We start from the raw sequence: 19898 nt of genomic DNA on the forward strand, positions 1-19898 counted from the left end.
ATGAAATGACTCCTTTTGATAGTCTCAAAAGGAACATGTTGATTACCCAAAGAAGGGGCAAAAGGTGAAGGAAAATGGTGATTTTTTTTATTTTATTTGGTGGGAGGAAGGTTGATTCATAATTATCAATTTCGGATGTAACAATGAATTTAAAACGGCAAATTTCCAATAAAATAGAAAAAAAAAATGTCAATATACAGCTATATTCCTTCTTTAACAATCATCAAAAGATGATCTTGCTTTGACAGACAAAAAACTCTATCATATGACAACTTTACTCTCATTAAAATTTATAGATTTTGTGTCCACATTATTATCTATTAATCTACTAAACTTTTTCAATTGGTTGTGTAAATATTATTATTAAAATTAAAATTTAATTTTAATTTTAAAAATTTCAATATGATAGGTCATATGGTGGAGATGAGATCAAAACTTGCTACTGGTTAATCCAAGGGATGTAAACCCATCCAATGTTCACTTTACCAACTGCACATTTCCAAACATCAAGCTTTTGTTTCCAGACTTTTCAATTGTACACGATTTTTGTTTAAATGGTTAAAAAATCCTTGGACACAAGGTTGAACCTTGCATTATGAATCCGACATTGGTGTTGGATTATTCTACTGGTTGTAGTGGTGCTTGGGGTATGTTGATCTCGAGTCAACACGAGACCCTTTCTCCTTTATTGCCTACAACAAGTCAAATCTTTTTTAGAATAAATGTTGGTCTTTGGTGAACCCCTCTTGGCCCTTTGTGGGTCTGTTGTCCTCGTCTTTTTATGGACCTTTCCCTAGTGGGCTCCTTGTGGGTCACTTTCAGTGGATTAAATTCTAGCACATAAAAAACAAAAAAGACTGCCACAAAAAAATGGCAAGAGCAATTTTAATGTAGTACTAGTACCACATCAGTCATTTGTGACCTTCCAAAACCACAAAAGTTGAATGATAGTGGCCATTCCATAGCACTAAATTGCAATGTGGTGTAATTGCCATTGTATAGTAGATCAAGAGCCAAACTTAAATGGATCCTCCTTGAAAGGTGTTCAAAATAGTATGTGAGATGACCTTTTTGGCTCAATTTAATTTCACTTGTTTAGACCGAAGAAAATCAAAATTTTCAGTCCAATCAAAGCATTAATCTGCCTATTTGTCCCACCAAAAATCTTCAGAATCTACATAATAGTCAAAGAAAATGCCAAAATTGGGCTTATTTTTCCACATGTTTTATAAATTTTTGCCAAAATCCATCCAAATACATTATCCTTTTATCTGATTAAAATCCAATTATGACTTAAATTTTGAGGAGACCATTATCCTCTCAGGTTTCCTGCCTGATACAGTTGTCCAGTTCTTCTCATAGGGGGAAAAATGACGACCTAATCCTCTATCCAAACACATTGTTCGAGTGAAGTTAAGTCGTCATTTCTGTCCCCTATGAGAGGAACCGAACAACCGTACCAGATAGCAAATCTGAGGGGGAAAAAATTCCAAGGCCCAAATATGCCTTATATGTAAAACATACTCTTGAAAAGGGAAGGCACGGACCACACGGTGCATTATGCTTGCAACTATACGACCAAATCTCATATTGATAGCAAATATACTCATATGTTTTCAATTGCTAAATAAGTGTCAATTATCATATACTTTCTAATCTAATAAAAATTTGGCAGTTGAGCTTAAAGATGGGGAAGGCAACAAGGTGAGCAATCTTATAAGTTACCCACATTGGAAACATGCATAAGGCTTAGTAGCGTACAAGATAAAGAAGGGTGGGTTGAGGCTTAGGGTATTTAAATCTAAGCACATTTCTAACCCAATCTTAATCATATCACACCCCAATCACAAAAAAATTAGCTTGATCTTGAATGATATTTAAATAAAAATATTGATGATATCAACTAGGGTAGGTTGGACTGACATCATTTTATTGCTAAGATGGATTGGCCTATGTCATTATTGTCCCATTTAACTGGCTCCATTGCCCTTACTTAGAAAGGACTTTTGTTTAAGCTGCCCTCCCCTCCCACTTTAGAGAGAGAGAAACTTTTATATGTATTATTTGAATAAAATTCTAGACCTAGAATGCATTTTGAAACAAAGAAATTAAAAACAATTGAGTCTCATAATGTGTTTTAGACCCAAGAATCTATTCTAATAATGCATACCAAATACAACTTAACAATATCCTTCCCAACAAATCAAGGTGACATGTATATATAAATGCTTGACAACTACTGGGCCTAACCTTCCCCCTCCGACATTTATAAAGAAGAATATCCTTGCAACAATCAAGGGAGACAATGGAGAAATACTTGGAGTAATCTCCTATCAAAACAATTAAATATGAAAAATCTATTCTTAAATTAATCCAATGAAGCTAAATCCGTACAAAAGAGTGAGTCTAAACAAAAAGATTATGATGCTAAGTAAGGTATATTTCAAAGGTGAGGCCAGGGATTGGCTGGTCTTCCTCTTTTTGTTTCACTTTGGAAATTAATCTGCAAATCTTTCGAAAAAGAGACAAAGAAAGCCCATATTTCCTACAATGACCTTGACTTTTATTGACTTCTACAGGAGTCATCTCATTAAATATGAATTAGTTGAATTTCCCCATCAGCAGATTAGGCCTGATTGGTCCCTTTCTTTTGTGGGATCATAAAATCAGTAGTTTTTTTTTTTTTTAATGTATCTTCTGTGAGTAATTAATTAGAATTAATTTTTTTCCTTAAAAGAAAATCTCCTGAGAAGCTAAGCTAAGCTAAGCCAAGCTTCACGTGGTCTAGCTGGACAGACAGAGAGCTGTTGGACTCTTGGAGCGCTGTAACCTGTAATACTACTGTTTAATAATTTTCTGAAACTAAGAAGTTCTAGAAGGAAATGAGTATGTTTAAGCCCAAGGCCCCACCTGCTTTGAGGTTGTTTACAGAGCTGCCATTACTACCTTCGTTTTGAGTTTTCCAATTTGCTTATGGCAGATGGGTTTTGCATCTTCTGGCGTTTCAGAAGTCATTTATTGTAGGACACTGGTGCAGGGATAATGGTTTTTCTTTTATTGTTTTTTCTTTGGTGGGTAAGGGAGGTTTTGGTTTCGTGTGCTATAGGTGGGGTTGAGAATGGGAATTTTGGGGTAGATTTCAGGAGATAATTTGTGGGTTTGTGTCAATATTGTTAAATTTTAGGGGATTTGTGGTGGTTTTGGGGTTAAAGTTTGAGTTTTGTTTGGAGAGGGGGAGGGGGGGGGGGGGGGTTTGGACTTGAGATTGGTGGTCTTCAAGTCCAGTTTAGTGGTTTTGAGGGCGGAAACTTTTAAGCGGTTCAGTTCAAATTCGAAAGTTCGCAGCAGTTTGGCTATTTGAGAGCGTTTCAGAAGCAGAACACCTTTGGATGCAGCTATTTATGTAATTGTCAGGGATTGCTGCGTTTTTGTTGACTCTGTTGGTGGATTAGGGTGGTTTTAGCCTGTCATTGGTGGCGTTACAATTTAAGTGCTCAGTCATTTGTAGTTTTTCCGTCAGAAACGTTATGGGTTTGTTTTAGTTTCCGGAGATGAATTCGAATATGCAAGGTTTTTTCAGAGTTTTCGGTGACTTCTCCAGTGAAGAAGCCCACTGGATTTTGTGTTTTCAAGAGTGAAAATGCTCTTTGTTAGGTTGTCAGCTTCTTGGAGTGGTGAAAAAACCCTTGATCTAGGATTGGTTTGACATTTCCTGCATTCTGTTTAGGGTAGTTCTTGGTTTATTGGGCCCTGAACTGAAGGGTGCATCTAAGGTGATAAGGTTTCAAGTCTGATTTTTCATCTGTCAGTGATTCAGAGGTTTTATTGGCCTAGAGGCTAGAACTGTTCCATTTGAATCTGTTATTTCAATACTACGAACTCAGATGTCTTCCAAATTTCCAGTTTCTGAAATGGCTTGTATGAAGCTGGGATCCAAAACTGATGCATTCCAACGGCAAGGACAAGCTTGGTATGTTCCCTCACCTCAAACTTGTTGACTTTCTGTGCTCCTTTATTTTTTTATTTTTGGTTAGAGTTTAATTTATTGTGTATATATTCATTTGGGATTTTGAGATTAAGCAAAACTGTCAAGCAAGGTTTTGGTTTATCGTAAATTTGGGGTTACATTTCACATCTAATGATGATCTGATGATCTTGAGTACAATATGGTTTCGATTTTCTAGTGGAGATCAAAATGAATTGAGATGTCCGATTTTTTGGTGTATAAGCTGTTGTGATCTCAAATATTTTATTTAGGCAGTATTGGATGTACTGTGAGGGCCTATCATTTTATTGCATTCTTGATGGTTTGCGGCTTGATGGTCATGGTGCCGCTCGCAGTGTAAGAAACATACTTATGTAAATGGATTTCCTTACTGGACGTGAGCAAGATAGGCTTTATTCCTCAATGTCATCGTATCAATTCCATACGGAAGATCAGTTATTGATCCCAACTGTCGTACAGATGGAAACCACTTAGACCAGTACAGTTATAATCTCAGGCATTGATCATTATATTAAAATTAGATTGAGTTTGATGGTTCAAATGAATGTAGTTTATCAGATGGTTAGCTTGATCAATTTTGGTTTCTCCTCTCTGTTCCCCACTTCAAATCCTCCCCTACCAAAAGGGGGGGGGGGGTTGTTCCCATTTCTTAATAGATGATGCCAGCCACTACCACATAACAATATGCAGATTTTCTTTGACTGTTCAAAGAATTTTAGATTTCCCTACAGTCATGGTTTTTTTTTCTTCCCCCTAAAGATACAGTCGGAAAACAGCTTCTCCGTGAAGTGGGGGTAAGGCTGCGTACGTTATGACCCTCCCCAGACCCCACAGTGGTGGGAGCCTCGTGCACTGGGTATGCCCTTATATATGGTTAGAAATCAAGATCATCTCAACTGCCTCCATCTGAGATAACAGTATGTGGGATTCTTCTTTGATTGTTCAAACGAATTCATATTATCTTATAGTCAGGAATGGGATCTTCATCATCGTCTCAACTGCCTGTGGGGGTAAGGCTGCATACGTTATGACCCTCCCCAGACCCCACAGTGGTGGGAGCCTCGTGCACTGGGTATGCCCTTATATATGGTCAGAAATCAAGATCATCTCAACTGCCTCCATCTGAGATAACAGTATGTGGGATTCTTCTTTGATTGTTCAAACGAATTCATATTATCCTATAGTCAGGAATGGGATCTTCATCATCGTCTCAACTGTCTGCATCTGGTCCATCCGTGAATCAGTCGTACAAATAGATTTCCTGTCATAGTTCCCAATGTAAAAAAGGAAGAAAGGAATAGAAAAAAAGAGATAACCCATCACTGGCACATAAGGACCATCTGTCAAGACGCACACAATATCACTTTTTGCCTCAAAAGACTAGGTGAGACCTGTGACATGGTGGGTTTGACTCTTACTGTGACCCTCAAACTTCCATTCATGCATCTTGAATTTTATTTGACAAGGATTTCCTATCTTGCCCCCCACCCAACCCTTCTGTGTTTGGGGTAGATATGCCTATGTAAAATGCTTGTTGAATCCCACAAGCATTTACTGGATGATAATTTGGATTATATTTTAAATTTTTTTATATTTTTTAGATTAAGACATTTTTTAATTAATTGATGTGGTTTAGCCATTAAGGAAAATCATTTTCTTATACAATGTGTTATTTGAAATCACGGATCTGACTGCCTATGAAACACTGAATTAAGTAGTGTCGTTGACGAGTGAAATTTGTTGATTAGGGGCATTATGAAATGCAGCTTAACATTAATTTAAATTTTGTCAGGAAAAGTTTAAAGCATTGTCTGTAGGGTTTCTTAATTTCCTTCTTTATCTATTGACATATTCTCCTAGTTTCTACTTCATCCATTGACCTTACTTTCTTTCTCTCATTCTTTTTTTTTGGGGGGGGGGGATTGCAGGTTCTGTACAACTGGACTGCCCAGTGATGTTGTTGTCGAAGTTGGAGAGATGTCCTTCCATCTCCACAAGGTAAACTCCTTTTTCACTAAATTAAATAACTGATGTTGTTAATTACATGTACATTATGTTTTTTGTTTAACCTATTACCCACTATAAATGTTGACACATGCTGGGTAAGAATGCATTTCATTCCTCCCTACTCCCATACCTATCCAGCTATCCTTTTTATTGGTAGGGGAGGGGTGTTGTTTGGGTGTAGACAATTCAACTCAAGATGCTTTTTTGCTATGCTTTATAGTACCCTGATACACTAACTGAACGGTAGGTAGATGTGCACATGTCAGGGCCAAGAGAAGCAAATCAATTCTGTATCTGTTTGATAGATGGCTGTAACTATTAAAAAAACTGTGCATTTCTTTTGTTTGCCTACCGACCAAAATCCAGGAGAAAAGTCATTTCTGGGATGATTAGTATCATTTCATAGGCTGAGTGTTTAGTTACTAGCCTTCCCTTATACATGTCAGTGACGTTGGGAAATGAAGCATGGGGTTTTATACCATCCCATGTTCTCAAGAAAAAGAGAGTGTTAATCCTGTAGATATCTTGCACTCATGCTTAGCTTTCTCCAATTGGTTATCTTTTGAAACAAGAATGTCTCCCAAGTAGGGATGATCAAATGGATTGTTGGTGACCCTCTTTATATAATTATTTTACGGACCCACATATTGCAGTTATCACATTGCTCTTTCTAATGGACCAACAGTTTCTTGCTAAGTGCTATCACATGTCTCAAATGTTTCTATTGTTAATTTATAATAGGAGCAGTTACTTTTCTTGGGCAGATAAACATGATGAGGGTGCTATTCTGCATCTTAAGGTTGCACATAATCTACTCACTTGACTGAACTTAAGAATTAAATATCTAAAAAAATTTATTCTTTCATGGATATAATAAGGATAGTATACTGAAGAAATAATAGCTAGGGTACGGGAAGTATGATACAATTATATAGCAACAACCAAGGGCCAAGGCCCAGTATCCACAAGGGGGCTACATCATTTGAGAGTTTTCTGTTCCACAGTTTTGTTGTTCTGTTTTCTTTCTTTTTTCATTTTGACAAAAAAAATCAGGCATGGAGTTTTCAATCCTTTGCATGTGTGGTTTATATTGCTTATCTCTAATTCCCTATGCAGTTTCCTTTGCTTTCTAGGAGTGGGGTTTTGGAAAGGTTAATTGCAGAAGCATCAGATGGGGGTGAAGAAGACTGTGTTATACAGCTCCCTGACATCCCTGGTGGAGCCAAAACATTTGAACTTGTTGCCAGGTTTTGTTATGGGGTGAAACTTGAACTTACTGCATCAAATGTTGTTTACCTTCGATGCTCTGCTGAACATCTTGAGATGACTGAGGAATATGGCGAGGGAAATTTGATTGCACAGGCTGAACTTTTCCTTAACCAAATTGTTCTTCGTAGCTGGAAAGATTCTCTAAAGGCACTCCAAAGTTGTGAAGATGTACTTCCCCAGGCTGAAGACCTCAACATCGTTAAGAGGTGTATAGAGTCTCTTGCTGCAAAGGCATGTACAGACCCAAACCTTTTTGGTTGGCCCATGATGGAGAATGGTGGACTAATGCAAAGCCCAGGGGGAAGTGTCTTATGGAATGGTATAAGCACAGGAGCCAGGCCAAGAAATGCAAGTTCAGATTGGTGGTATGAAGATGTATCAACTTTAAGTCTACCTCTATGTAAGAGGCTGATCTCAGTTATGGAATCTCGAGGCATTAGACCGGATACAATTGCTGGCTCGCTCGTGTTCTATGCAAAAAGATACCTGCCTGGGTTGAAAAGACGGCAGGGTGTCAGTGAGTCTAGCACACGTCTTGTTCCTGCAGCTTTGGGAACACTCCCATCCGAAGACGACCAGAAGCTACTACTTGAAGAGATTGATCGCTTATTGCCCATGCAAAAGGGTCTAACCTCAACTAAGTTCCTTTTTGGGATGCTTCGTACAGCAATGATCCTTCATGCCAGCCCATCTTGCATATCAAACTTGGAGAAGAGGATTGGAATGCAACTGGACCAAGCTACCTTGGAAGACCTTTTGATGCCCACCTTCTCTTATTCCATGGAAACTCTTTACAATGTTGACTGTATACAGAGGATTCTTGATCACTTCTTGGTCATTGATCAGGCAACTGGTGGGGCCTCCCCATGCTCGGATGTTGACGGACAGTTGATGGGATCACCTTCTCTCACGCCGATCACAATGGTAGCTAAACTGATAGATGGGTACCTTGCAGAGGTTGCTCCTGATGTTAATTTGAAGCTTCCCAAGTTTCAAGCATTGGCTGCGGCTGTTCCTGAATATGCCAGACCATTAGATGATGGTCTTTATCGTGCAATTGACATATACCTGAAGGTTGTGATTATACCCTACCTTGTACTGTCTTGTTATATTTGACCATCTCTATATTGATCTGCATCAGTTTTGGAGGACTCTCATATCATCTTCCATTCTTCTTGACTTGGTTTTATTTTTTCATGGAAGTGTGGTGATAAATGCAATACCATATTACTGTTCTATGGCTTAATTCTGCATCTCTAGACCAGATGTTTCCATATACCGCTACTTTTATCTGCAGAAAAGACATGCTGTTGACTGTAGCTAAAGCATTGGAGTGACATCCAGTGCAACACCACATACTGTCTTATCTAGGGAAGTGTTTGGCTCTGCGCAAGCGGAGTCAAGTGGATGGGACCCATGAGGCCATGACCATTTATAGTACATATGCTGTGTAAGGTTGCTCCATTGCAACCTAGTGGTTGCGGGTTCGAGTCGGGAAACAGCCTCTCCATGAAGTGGGGGTAAGGCTGTGTACATTATGACCCTCCCCAGACCCCGCAGTGGCGGGTGCCTCGTGCACTGGTACACCCTTTATGTTGTGTAGGTCTAGGTCCATTCTGTTTGGCTTAGAAACGCTGTCACTGTAATTTATTAAAGGCCATATCAGCTGATCCTGTCGTGACTCCTAGGTGGTAACCCATCAATGAAATGGAGTAACCATACTGTTGGCCGAGTCTGGTTTGTATGGAGTCTCAAATGAATTGTGAAGCCCTCAGTTCCTTGACTTTTTCTATGTTTGTTTCACAGGCACACCCATGGCTCACAGATTCTGAAAGAGAACAGCTCTGCAGGCTGATGGACTGCCAGAAGCTCTCCCTGGAAGCTTGCACCCATGCAGCCCAGAATGAGAGGCTGCCTCTTAGAGTAATTGTCCAAGTTCTCTTCTTTGAACAGCTCCAGCTGAGGACTTCAATTGCTGGTTGCTTTTTGGTCTCTGACAATTTTGATGGATCAAGACAGTTAAGAAGTGGGTTTGCAGGGTCAACCGAAGGGGGTTGGGCCACAGCTGTGAGGGAGAACCAAGTTTTGAAGGTGGGAATGGATAACATGAGGATGCGGGTTTCTGAGCTTGAGAAGGAGTGTTCGAACATGAGGCAGGAGATTGAGAAGTTGGGCCAAGTGAAAACTTCAAGCACATGGGGCAGTGTATCTAAAAAGTTTGGATTCAAGCTGAAGTCACAGATGTGCAGTGCTCAAGAAGGGTCTGTCAGTAACCAGAAGAAGGATGTAATCGGAAAGGTTGAGAAGGTGAAGGACAGACATGGGAAGCATAGGACAAACTTGTCTACAGAGAGGTAAGCTCTCGTTTTCGTTTTCCATTCTTTTTCCGCTTTGTTCTTTTGATCTTCATTGTTTGTATTTCTACTTAAGTTCTCAAACTGTGAATTTCCATCTTGCTCTTTTCTTTTTCCTTATTCATTTTCTTGATTATTCTCGAGTGTCGACGATGTAAAGGAGATGGGAACAGATGCCTCTGTAATTTGTTCTCCTTGTAATAGAAAGCAGTTTTCTCTGAAATCTCTCTCTCATGGGTTGTTCCTTTGTTTTCACCATATGAGGGAAGAATAGGATTATTTAAGATGAATGGAGTTTATACCTTTGGGTGCAGAGAGAATCATAGAACAGCCCTTCTGTACGTATTTTCACATTTTGAATATACCCATTAGCCATTGTTGCCCAACTAAACTTTCTATTAATTTTCTTTGGTTTCATTTTCTACTTACTGAAGGTAGAAGGTATAGAAAAGCATTACAGAAAACCACTTCTACTACTCATGGAACATTGTTTTCACCTGTCATATGAGAAATTGTTCCTGACATGCAAATAAAATGATGATATCCAACTTTAACCTAACAGTCACTCATCTAGCAATTGAGATCAGAATATCAATTCAAGAGCTATAAGTGACCCCAAAAGTTCCAACTTTATCTATTCTGAAAGATGTCTGTTTTCATCACATGTCCCAAGTTGTTGGTCTAAGCGGGCAACCCAATATTTTGGATAACTTTTGAAATCTCTCAAATTCTATGCCTCTCTGGGCATGCTCAAACCTACCCCAGCAATCTATGCAGCATCAGCTTGCCTGCTTTAGTATGAGAATAGAAGGCCTTAAACTGCATAAACAAAGAGGATTTCATTTTCTTTTCCAATATCTAGGTGAATTAATCCAAGAACCTTCAATTGATATGAAAACTGGGATACAGTTCAGGCGTCACAGTCCAACAATCTTTATGGGTCTTTGCCCAGTTGTATATGGAAGATGGTAGTGTTTGAAAGCTCACTTTGATTTCCCTTGACCCAGTCTGTGAGGATATCAGTGGGAACCTCAATGCCTCAAAAGTGGGTAGTTGGGCAGTTCGTTACAGTCGCATGTATAAACCATTCTGGACTTATGGAGCTTGATTTCTTATTGGGGCATCACTTTGCTGGCTTTAAAGTGGTGCCCATTCAAGCTGGATTGAAGTAGACTTTGCTTTGCTCATTGCTAATCTAGGTTATGGGTATCCAAATTAAAAAATGAACTACTTTTAATTGATTGATACAACCGATCTGTATCTGTATCGATTCCAGCGATACTGATACATATCGGCCAATACATCAATACAATGCATGATACATGGGATGTTGTGTTTCATTTTGTGTCAAACTCTCCCATAGTGAATAATCATTTTAGGACAAAGTTTTCCTCTACCCATGAAGGACGGTTCGCCCACCATCCTAGGGTTCACAAACCCCTCATAGGGTCGTAGTATGTTCAAAGTACCCTCCCGATACCCATTCCCACCCTCTCCTGCGCCCTTTGATGAATGTGATCACCGTGGGTGGAAGGAAACTCGGTCAATCATTTTATTTGTGAATAATTTGCATGTCCTCCATATATGTAATGTCATATAGGGAGAATTTTATGCTTTGATGTATCATTCTTGAACATTTGCCTTATTATTCCATATGTATACCATTTTAATGGATTATATAAATTTATTGATTAAATAAGTATTTTTGTCAAAAAAAAAAAGAAAAAAATATATATAGGAAAAAGAATGCTGTCGGGTTGCTTTCCCCTATACCCACATAAAGGGGGCAAGAGTTTTCTGTGGGGGAATGTACCACCCACCCCAAACATAGTGAGGGCCGTATAACTGCCCCGCCCCATGATGTTTACATTGGCCCCTACTCACACGCATGAGCCACGCTTGCCCATAGAGAACTCTTACCCATATCCTTGGGACGTTTTAGTCCATCATTTTGAGCTACCTAGAGGGCTGACCTTGTCAAACTTACAGTTGGATGTGTTGCATATCCCACTAGATTAGACATTTATAAAGTTATGGTCTCATCTCAACCATATGGCCTCAAGTGTCATATTTTTATCTTTCTATTTTTTGCACTTAACCATAATCAAAGATCGCTCTTCAATCAATTTAAAACTTTATTTTGTTTTGTTGGGAGCATTTTACTTAGAAAATACCGAGATGGGTAGGTGGTGACATTGACATGGCAACAGAAATTTTGAGGATGTTTAGGGCTGTGATTATAATGGAGATCTTTACCTTAATAAAGTAATATATAGGCTAATTTTTTCTACTTTTCAATAAACACACCTTATTATACCCCTGAATAGGGGTGCAAGTTTGGCTCCGTCGGTCCGAACCCGCCCTGGCCCATTCTAAGCCCAAACAGGGTCTGGGCTGAGATATTTGGCCTTGAGGGCGGGTCAAGGTTGGAAATTTTTGGCCTTGACTCAGAATCGGATCGGGTCGGTTGGGGTTGAGGCCTCAGGCTAAGCCTGGCCCGGCCCAGCTTGAACCTATTTCAAGTTATACTAAAAAATATATATTGATATAATATATATATATTATAAACTGTAAACGTCATTCACATTTATTATATATGAAGACAATAAGTGATATAATACATTTTATTACAATGTTATTTTACGTAAAATTGATAATTTTCTCCCCAGTCCATTCCAGCCCATGTATTTCCTTCCCCCTCGCTAAGGGTGTCAAAACTAAATCGAAACCGTTTATCGAAATCGAACTAAACCGTTTAAATTGAAACCGGCAGACCGTTTAGTTAAATGGTCTAGTTATGGTTTTAGAAATGACACTGTTTATTTACTCGATTTGGTTCGATTTAGGTTGATTAATCCAATAGTTTCAAATCGTGTAATCCAATTAAAACCGATTATAACCAAACCGTCCAACCGTTTAAAAACTTAACAAATTTTTTTTTTTAATAAACAAAAAGTCAAAACCTAGCAAGTAACAATTGCTAAGCAGCCATGTTTCTTCATTAATGATTTCTTTTTTTTCAAAAAAAAACTAATAACTTAGTAAGTAATAAGTAATAACTATTAACTAATAACTAGTATTAACAAATAGAGTAGAAAATGTGTATAGAACCGTCTAATCAAAACCATGTAAAACCGTATGGAACCATTTAACTGAAACCGTTTATCAAACGGTCTAGGTTTTGATTATGAGACCGTTTAGGTAAACGGTCTGGTTACGGTTTCTACCCTCAAACAGTCAAAACCGGACTGAACGGAACCGTTTAACACCCTTACCCCTCCCCATGATTAGGGCCAATCAGTGTCAGCCCGGCCTGACCCTGAGCATAGGTCAGGGTTGGATTTTTCTGGCCCTGAGTCCTGGTCGATCGGACCTAGGCCCAACTAGGCGGACTTAGGGTTGGGCTAGGGTTATATAAAGCCCAGCCCAACCCGATCCTGTTGCAATCCTACCCCTGATGCTCATTTGAATTGCCACTTTTTGCGATTCGACTTGGTACATGCCTTCCACGTAGATTCTACATTAGTTAAAAATGAAAATTAGCAAATGAAAACAATATAATTCTTCTACAAATCCTGTAAGACTGAATTGCATTAGAATCAAACACCTATTAGATTTTTCCTAAAATTTTGATACTCATACTATAAGTTCAGCATTAATCTAGCTATTTTTTAATAGGGCAAGAGATCACTGTCTGGTCGAGTGGCTAGGGTCAATGAGAGCGTGTAAAAAGACATTAACATTGATGAGATTTTTTTATTGCACAAGGGCGAATGGTAACTTTGCATGCTCCTATGTCTGGGCTCGGAGCCATTCAACCAAGCAACGCTTTTTTTTTCTTCTTCTTCTTGTTAAAGGGTTTGAAAGAATATATTAAAAATGAAAACAAAAATGCAGAATTAAAATTTGGGTACACAAAAATACAACATTAACGTCTGATCATAGGCAGACGAATACAAGAAATAAGAGAGGAAAGACACCCCACCTTCGTCATGGCCTTCAATAGAGAGACCCAACCTCACAAAAAGAAGAAAAAAAAAAGATTACTCAAATATGAATCTAGGCATAGAATGAGAATCCCTCCGCAGCTCCTCTTGAATATAAGATGAGAGGGAGAACTGAGAAGAAGAAAAGCCTTACTTTGGTGCATCATTCGCCAAGAAATTAGCTATAGAATTTGACTCTCTGAGACATTAAGTGATTTTCCATTCAACAGAAGACCCAAAAAAAAAAAAAAAAAAAAGCAATAGGAAAATCCAATCTTGCATTCTACTCCAAGGAACCAAATATGCTTGTTTTCTTCCCTTCTGCCCTCCAGGCCCTAATATATCGCTCCGCTTGCGGGGTTTTTCGTGCCCAAAAAAAAAAAAAAAAACACTCGGTATCAGATGAAGGACTTTGACTTTGATTTTGGTTTTTTTTTTTCCTCGGTAGAAATCATGATATAAGGTTAAGGCAAATCTCTGTAAATTTTGGTTGTTAATTTGAGGAGTTGGTTAAGGGGGTGAAACCCAAGGATTCCTGGATTGGTACAGTAGAGCCTATCAGCAGAGTTGCAACGGAATAATATAAGAAGGTTCTTAAAGGGGGGAAACATATTTAAATAATATAGGAATATATTGGGGAATATACTGAAGTTGGATACATGCATGTACATATAGGTAGCTGAAGTTGTTGTACTTTGGGCAGTAATAAAAGCATTACTTGGAATGACATTGAGGTGGCAATGTGGCATCAACTACCTATGTACATGTTTTTTTCTTTACTGTTTTGATGGTTTTAAATGCACATGCACATGCACATGCACATGTTTGAACGATGATGTTCTTAGGCTAAATGTTGATTTTCATGTGAATATGTATGATTCTACATGTGCTATGTGAGAATGAATTAAAGGACAAAAGGTTTTATGCTTTTGTGTTTTGGACATGTCAGCAACCTTTTTATAGCAGGGGGTTAGGTGTTAGATGAGGTATACTTATGCCATATGTTCTTCGCTTAGCTGCGAGACGCCAAACCTAACCAGCCAGACACTCCGTGTGAGTGATCAGGATGTGATGTTAGACTGCAGCCTAGGGAGCTATGTGCCGACTAATGCAATGTAACTGATGGACTGATGCCATTTGATCGAAGGAGTCCTCTCACCCTAATGTTTGTGCATATGGCAGCTTGTCCCAATGTTTTCAATGAAGAATTGATGGTTTATAAATGGAAAAATGTTTTCATGGAAAGTATGCATGTTTACTGATGCCTTGATCTATGGAAGTTTATCCGGTCTTATGATTGTGATTGTTTGCGCATATGTATGGATTTTTTAATGCATGCTTGTGTATATGTGGTTGTGCTTTGCTCTTACTTGCTGGGTTGTATAGCTCACCCCTCTATTCTTTCAGATCAGTAGGAGTGATTAATTGGAATTTTTGGCGAGACTTGAGGAGGACAATAGATCGATGGCGTTGCAATTTTTCTTTTAAAGCTTTTACTGTAGGACATTAGACACTTTATTTTTGTTTGATGCTATGGTTTTAAAAGGTTGTAATGGACTTAATTAACTTTAATATTTTGGAGTAACCACCAGAATTATTGCTAGATGTTTTACTAGAGGACAATAGATCGATGGCGTTGCAATTAATCTTTTAAAGCTTTTACCATAGGACATTAGGCACTTTGTTTTTATTTGGGAGATATTGGGACCTCCATGTTCACCAGGGAGTTTCCTCTCAAGACAGTGGCCCCAAGGGGGAGGCGGAGTCGAACTCAGGACCTTCAGCTTCCTTAGGCCTCTTCCCATGCCAACTGTGTTGCCCCTTGAGGGTTTGCTAGATGTTTTATTTATTAAGGTTTTCTGCTAGATTTTATTTGGGCATAAGGGAGCGCATCATGAGGTGCAACGAAACAATATCGTAAATAAGAGGACAATGAGGTTATATCATATAAGGAGAAGAGAGATAGACACAAAACGTGCTAGCGTACCCTCCACCAGCGAATTATAAATTTTACAAACTATAAGTAGTAGAAAAGATCATGTAGAGATACTGAGATTAATGGGAATTACGACCTTCAATACCATTAAAACTTTAGCTGGTCCATGATATAATTGGACCGAGTCATGGGCTTGGCCCTTTTCAAAATTTATGTATTCCCAACCAAGGCCGGCCCAAGTTGCATATTGTCCTTGATGTCCCACAGCCAATAAGAATTGGTGTTGTGGAATCTGATTTCTATTTTGCAAGAATTAGTCACCCGATGGGAATCTAAGTTCCCAATTACATTGATACTTATCACAAGATTTTTTTTTTTTGGTAAGAATATCACAAGATTCAATGTAAAGCCAAACCAATTGATGGCTATTTCTCCCATGGTTTAAAAAACCCGGAATTGGGATTCAACTCAGTCCCGATCTTGAATCCCGATCAGATCAGAATCGCTCTAAATCGGTCCGAATCAGCCATGGAATTGGTCTAATCCAGACATCTAGGGTTTTCACACAAAATCAACCCAGACTGGATTAGGAGGAATCAAGATAAACTGGAATCGACCAATCTGATCTGATTTTTATAGCCCTGATTTCACCTCTTACTATACAAGATGACCCCTCTTCAAGATCTATGCTTAATAAATTTCAATCTAGTCACAAAAACAATTGATGGCTATTTAAGAACCTGAAATCGAGATTCAAATTGGTCCTAGCTAATTCTGATTCGAATCAGAACGAAATGTGCCTAAAACAATCTGGATTAGCCTTGGCTTAATTGAGTTGAAAGAATTTTAGAATTAGATTAGACTGACCGGTTGAACCAGGCTATACCGGAGTCGGGCTTCTATTAGATCACTACAAAAAATGATCTGATCAAACCGCATTTTCCATCTTGGTCTGACCAGTTTTCTGTAGCATCTTGAGATTGTATCCAACAAGAAATAAGTTGTTAGAAGATAAAACCAGCAATAGAAGTGACATGAACTCGAGTTTGGTCCATGGTGAGGAAATGTTGATGCAAGTTCACCAAAGAAGAGGTAGAGTTGAAGCCCTCACCACTTGCCCCTTGGGTCCTGGACCATGCACGACTGGGGTTTGAGGAATTGGGATCAGATCGGCTGAATCGTCACCTTTAAATTGAAATTGTTTGCAGCCGATCCCAATTCCGGTCTATTGGAAACATCTTTTTTAGGACATTTTGAAACATTTTAGGGGTTTTTCTTTTTTGGGCTGATTCAACCCGATTCTTCCCAATTTGGACCGGAATCCATGGTGATTGATTCCGATTTCTTGAACCTTGTGAGAAAAGCCTATTTAATTTTGTGGCTCAGGCCAATTTGAAAATAACCGTTTACTGGTTGAGCCAGGTCCAGAAAAATTTAGAGAGGCTAAGTGGGTTGGGCCATGCATTGCCACCTTTATCTTCCTCTCTATTTCCTTGAGGCCCAGTCAGTCAGTCAGTCACATACCGTATATCCAAGATTCTCTGCGACACATCTCCGTAAGACAATCAATACAACAATCAGAAAAATCATACGCTATGGGTCCCAGATGATTACGATCGCACGGTGAAACGCCGTAGAGGATCACAAGTAATTTTAGTTCTTACGACGCCGTTATCGTTAGGGGTGTAAATGAATAGCCGATATCCGTTTCTGTATCTGTTTAGCATTATTTGAATCCGTTCGAAAGCAAAATGGAGAAGGATACAGATAAGGATAAGCTATAGCTATTCGAAAAGCTATAACGGATAAACTATCTGATCCATATCCATGTCTGTATCCGTTTAGCATTATCTGAATCCGTTCGAAAGCTAATCGGATGCGGCTGCGGATGCGAATATAGCACTATCCGAACCGAAATCGATCCATTTACATTCCTAGTGTTACACCCGCACCCGAAATATACCCTAATACCCTAGGGCAATTTAGAACTTACCAATGGGTAATGCCAGGGTGGCAATGGTCAACACATATGACCGTGAACTTAAAATATTATTATAAGTGTTCCCTCGAAGTCCTAGAAGTACGGGTCAAAGCCCCGCAGTTTTCCTTGAAGTTTGGGCCTTGAGTAGCACCAGAGTCACGAACGGACTCACTCGAACTGAATCCGCTCGAGGATCCACCCGTGCTGTTATCTGCCATTTTGGTTTATTTTTTTATAGGACCCACATTCCCATGTCCCGGACACTATAATCAGACCCTTGGACCAGATGGACCCCCACCCTTAACTTGTTTTGCATTTTTAAACCTTGTATATGGGCCCACAAGGCCCAAATATGATTTTAATGAGTTTTAGTATTAGACTAGCTTTAAGACCTTAGCACTTGAGATTTTAATGAGAAACCAAACGGACCTTAAGGTCCATGTTTTATTCTAAAACTAGCTTTAGATGTGTTTCTTGTTAAATGAACTTTTAAGCTACCCTACCCAAACAGGTCTTAAGTTACAACTAAGAGACCCTAGCCAAACAAGCCCTAGACTAAAACACATTTTTGGTCCTTAAGTTAAGCCAAACATACCCTAACTAATTGGACCTAATAAACTTAGCCAAACTGGCCCTAAGGTCCAACTTGAGTTAGAATGGATTTTGGAGATTTGGGCTGCCAATCAAACTGGCCCTAAGGCCCATTTTGTTTTATAGCCAATAGGTTCTTTTTAGGTTTGAGAAGTTGGGTTGGTTCAAGGACCATGGGTTTAATCTTGGCCCAATAGTTGGACCATGACTTGTTGTAGGGAAAAGGGAATAAAGGTAAGGGTAGTTTAGGGAGTTTATATTTTGTTGTTTATTTTAGCTTTAAGAGGGTAAATAGAGGAGGGAGCTCTTAAGCTTTTCTTCATTTCTCCAAATTACTGAAATCGTAGAAGAGAGAAAGGAAGGAGGAAGAAGAAGAGAAGAAGAAGAAAAAGAAGAAGAAGAAGACGAAAGGGGGGAAAAGGGAACTCTCTTACTCACACTCTCTCCCTCCCCTCTTGCTGTCCAGATAAAGAAAGAAGAAAATGAAGGAAAAGAAGGGAGAAGGAGAAGAAGAAAAGGAAAGAAAAGAAGAGGAGAAGGAGAAGTAGAAAGAAAAAGGTTAAAGAAGGCTCACCTAGCCTTGGATCTTGTTCTCTTATTGGAGGTGAGTGAATCTTCCAACTCTCCTTCTCTATTTCTCTAATTATTAGCTTAGAGTTTTGGATTTTGTCTTTACAAAAAAAAAAGACTTTTGGATTTTGGGGTTGGGGATGACCTTGGATTCTACTTGGGACTCAATGCCCTTGTGTGGGGCTTGTTCTTGGTCCCTTTGGGATGCCTTTGCACACCTTTGCACCTCTATTGGAAGTGCCATTGAACTAAACCTTGAAAACCTAGAGATTTCAACAAAAAATCCAAGTTTGGATTGAGGAATTGGATATAGACCATAGATGCCTTAATGCTTTGTGCCATTAGGATATTTGGGATCCTAATGAACCTTGGAAGTCATCCCTACAAGCCCTTGAAGCCATTGGGGGCCTTAGGAACCAATTTGGATGAAGTTCGGAGTTGAAAAACTCATTCCTACTGTGAACGGACTCAGTGGCGGACTCACAATCGTGCCTTCACCCGTGGATCCGCCCTCTTGGGTGCGTCTCAGGGTTCAAACGGATGCATGGCCGGACTCACACAACAGAATCTGTTCGTGAATCCGGCCACAGTTTATACATATCGTATCGACTCGATTCAAGTTGCATTGTAAAATAGACTCAAAGAGATACATTTTCTATGAAGGAACCGTGGACCAAATCTAAATAAAAAACCCTAAAAAATGGGCTCAAACCTAACTGATGTGTTTTGACAGACAGTAACTTTAGACTATAACCTTAATTTGGTGACCTCGCCCATGTCGTGGCTGTTTGTGTTAGACTTGAAAAATTTTAGTAGGGGTTAGTTAGCACCTAAAGTGACCCCCTAAATATATTAATTAATTAACCTATCGGGGTACCAAGGTCTACCCTTGATACCTTTGAAATCCCCCTTGCTGTCCTAAGGGACTTATGACCTCAACCTAGAAATGGAAAATCCTGAGAGACCAATGAATGATATGAGACATTATGCCCTTAGGAAGGTTTAAGACACCCTCCCCTAGCTCATGAGGCTGTTGGATCTCAAAGAAGATGGTTGGGAATCAGACTGACTTAAGGATTTCATATTTAGAATTACTTATCTATAACACTTGGGGCTCCTCTTGGGACCCGTCCACACTTTCTAACTTTATGTTTCACGTATCCCTAGGCTACCTAACCAGTGCGGGAGAGCATATATC

General features: G+C 39.1%; 1 protein-coding gene across 1 annotated transcript; it reads left to right on the plus strand.

The window, feature by feature from the left end:
• The first annotated feature begins 3593 nt into the window (after positions 1-3593).
• Positions 3594-9855, plus strand: LOC122650311 (BTB/POZ domain-containing protein At1g30440-like). The gene is made up of 4 exons (XM_043843703.1): positions 3594-3970; positions 5935-6004; positions 7130-8356; positions 9089-9855. Exons 1-4 carry the CDS (start codon positions 3885-3887, stop codon positions 9638-9640), a joined length of 1935 nt encoding a protein of 644 aa, XP_043699638.1. The 5' UTR covers positions 3594-3884; the 3' UTR covers positions 9641-9855.
• The last annotated feature ends 10043 nt before the right edge of the window (positions 9856-19898 follow it).

This window comes from Telopea speciosissima, chromosome 2, assembly GCF_018873765.1.
Source record: "Telopea speciosissima isolate NSW1024214 ecotype Mountain lineage chromosome 2, Tspe_v1, whole genome shotgun sequence".
Classification (NCBI taxonomy): Eukaryota; Viridiplantae; Streptophyta; class Magnoliopsida; order Proteales; family Proteaceae; genus Telopea; species Telopea speciosissima.

Excerpts from the sequence above, each read along its gene's own strand:
- LOC122650311 (XM_043843703.1), top strand. The coding sequence starts at position 3,885 with ATGTCTTCCAAATTTCCAGTTTCTGAAATGGCTTGTATGAAGCTGGGA. Across the intron at positions 6,005-7,129 it reads TGTCCTTCCATCTCCACAAG|TTTCCTTTGCTTTCTAGGAG; the intron begins GTAAACTCCTTT and ends TTCCCTATGCAG. Across the intron at positions 8,357-9,088 it reads CAATTGACATATACCTGAAG|GCACACCCATGGCTCACAGA; the intron begins GTTGTGATTATA and ends TTTGTTTCACAG.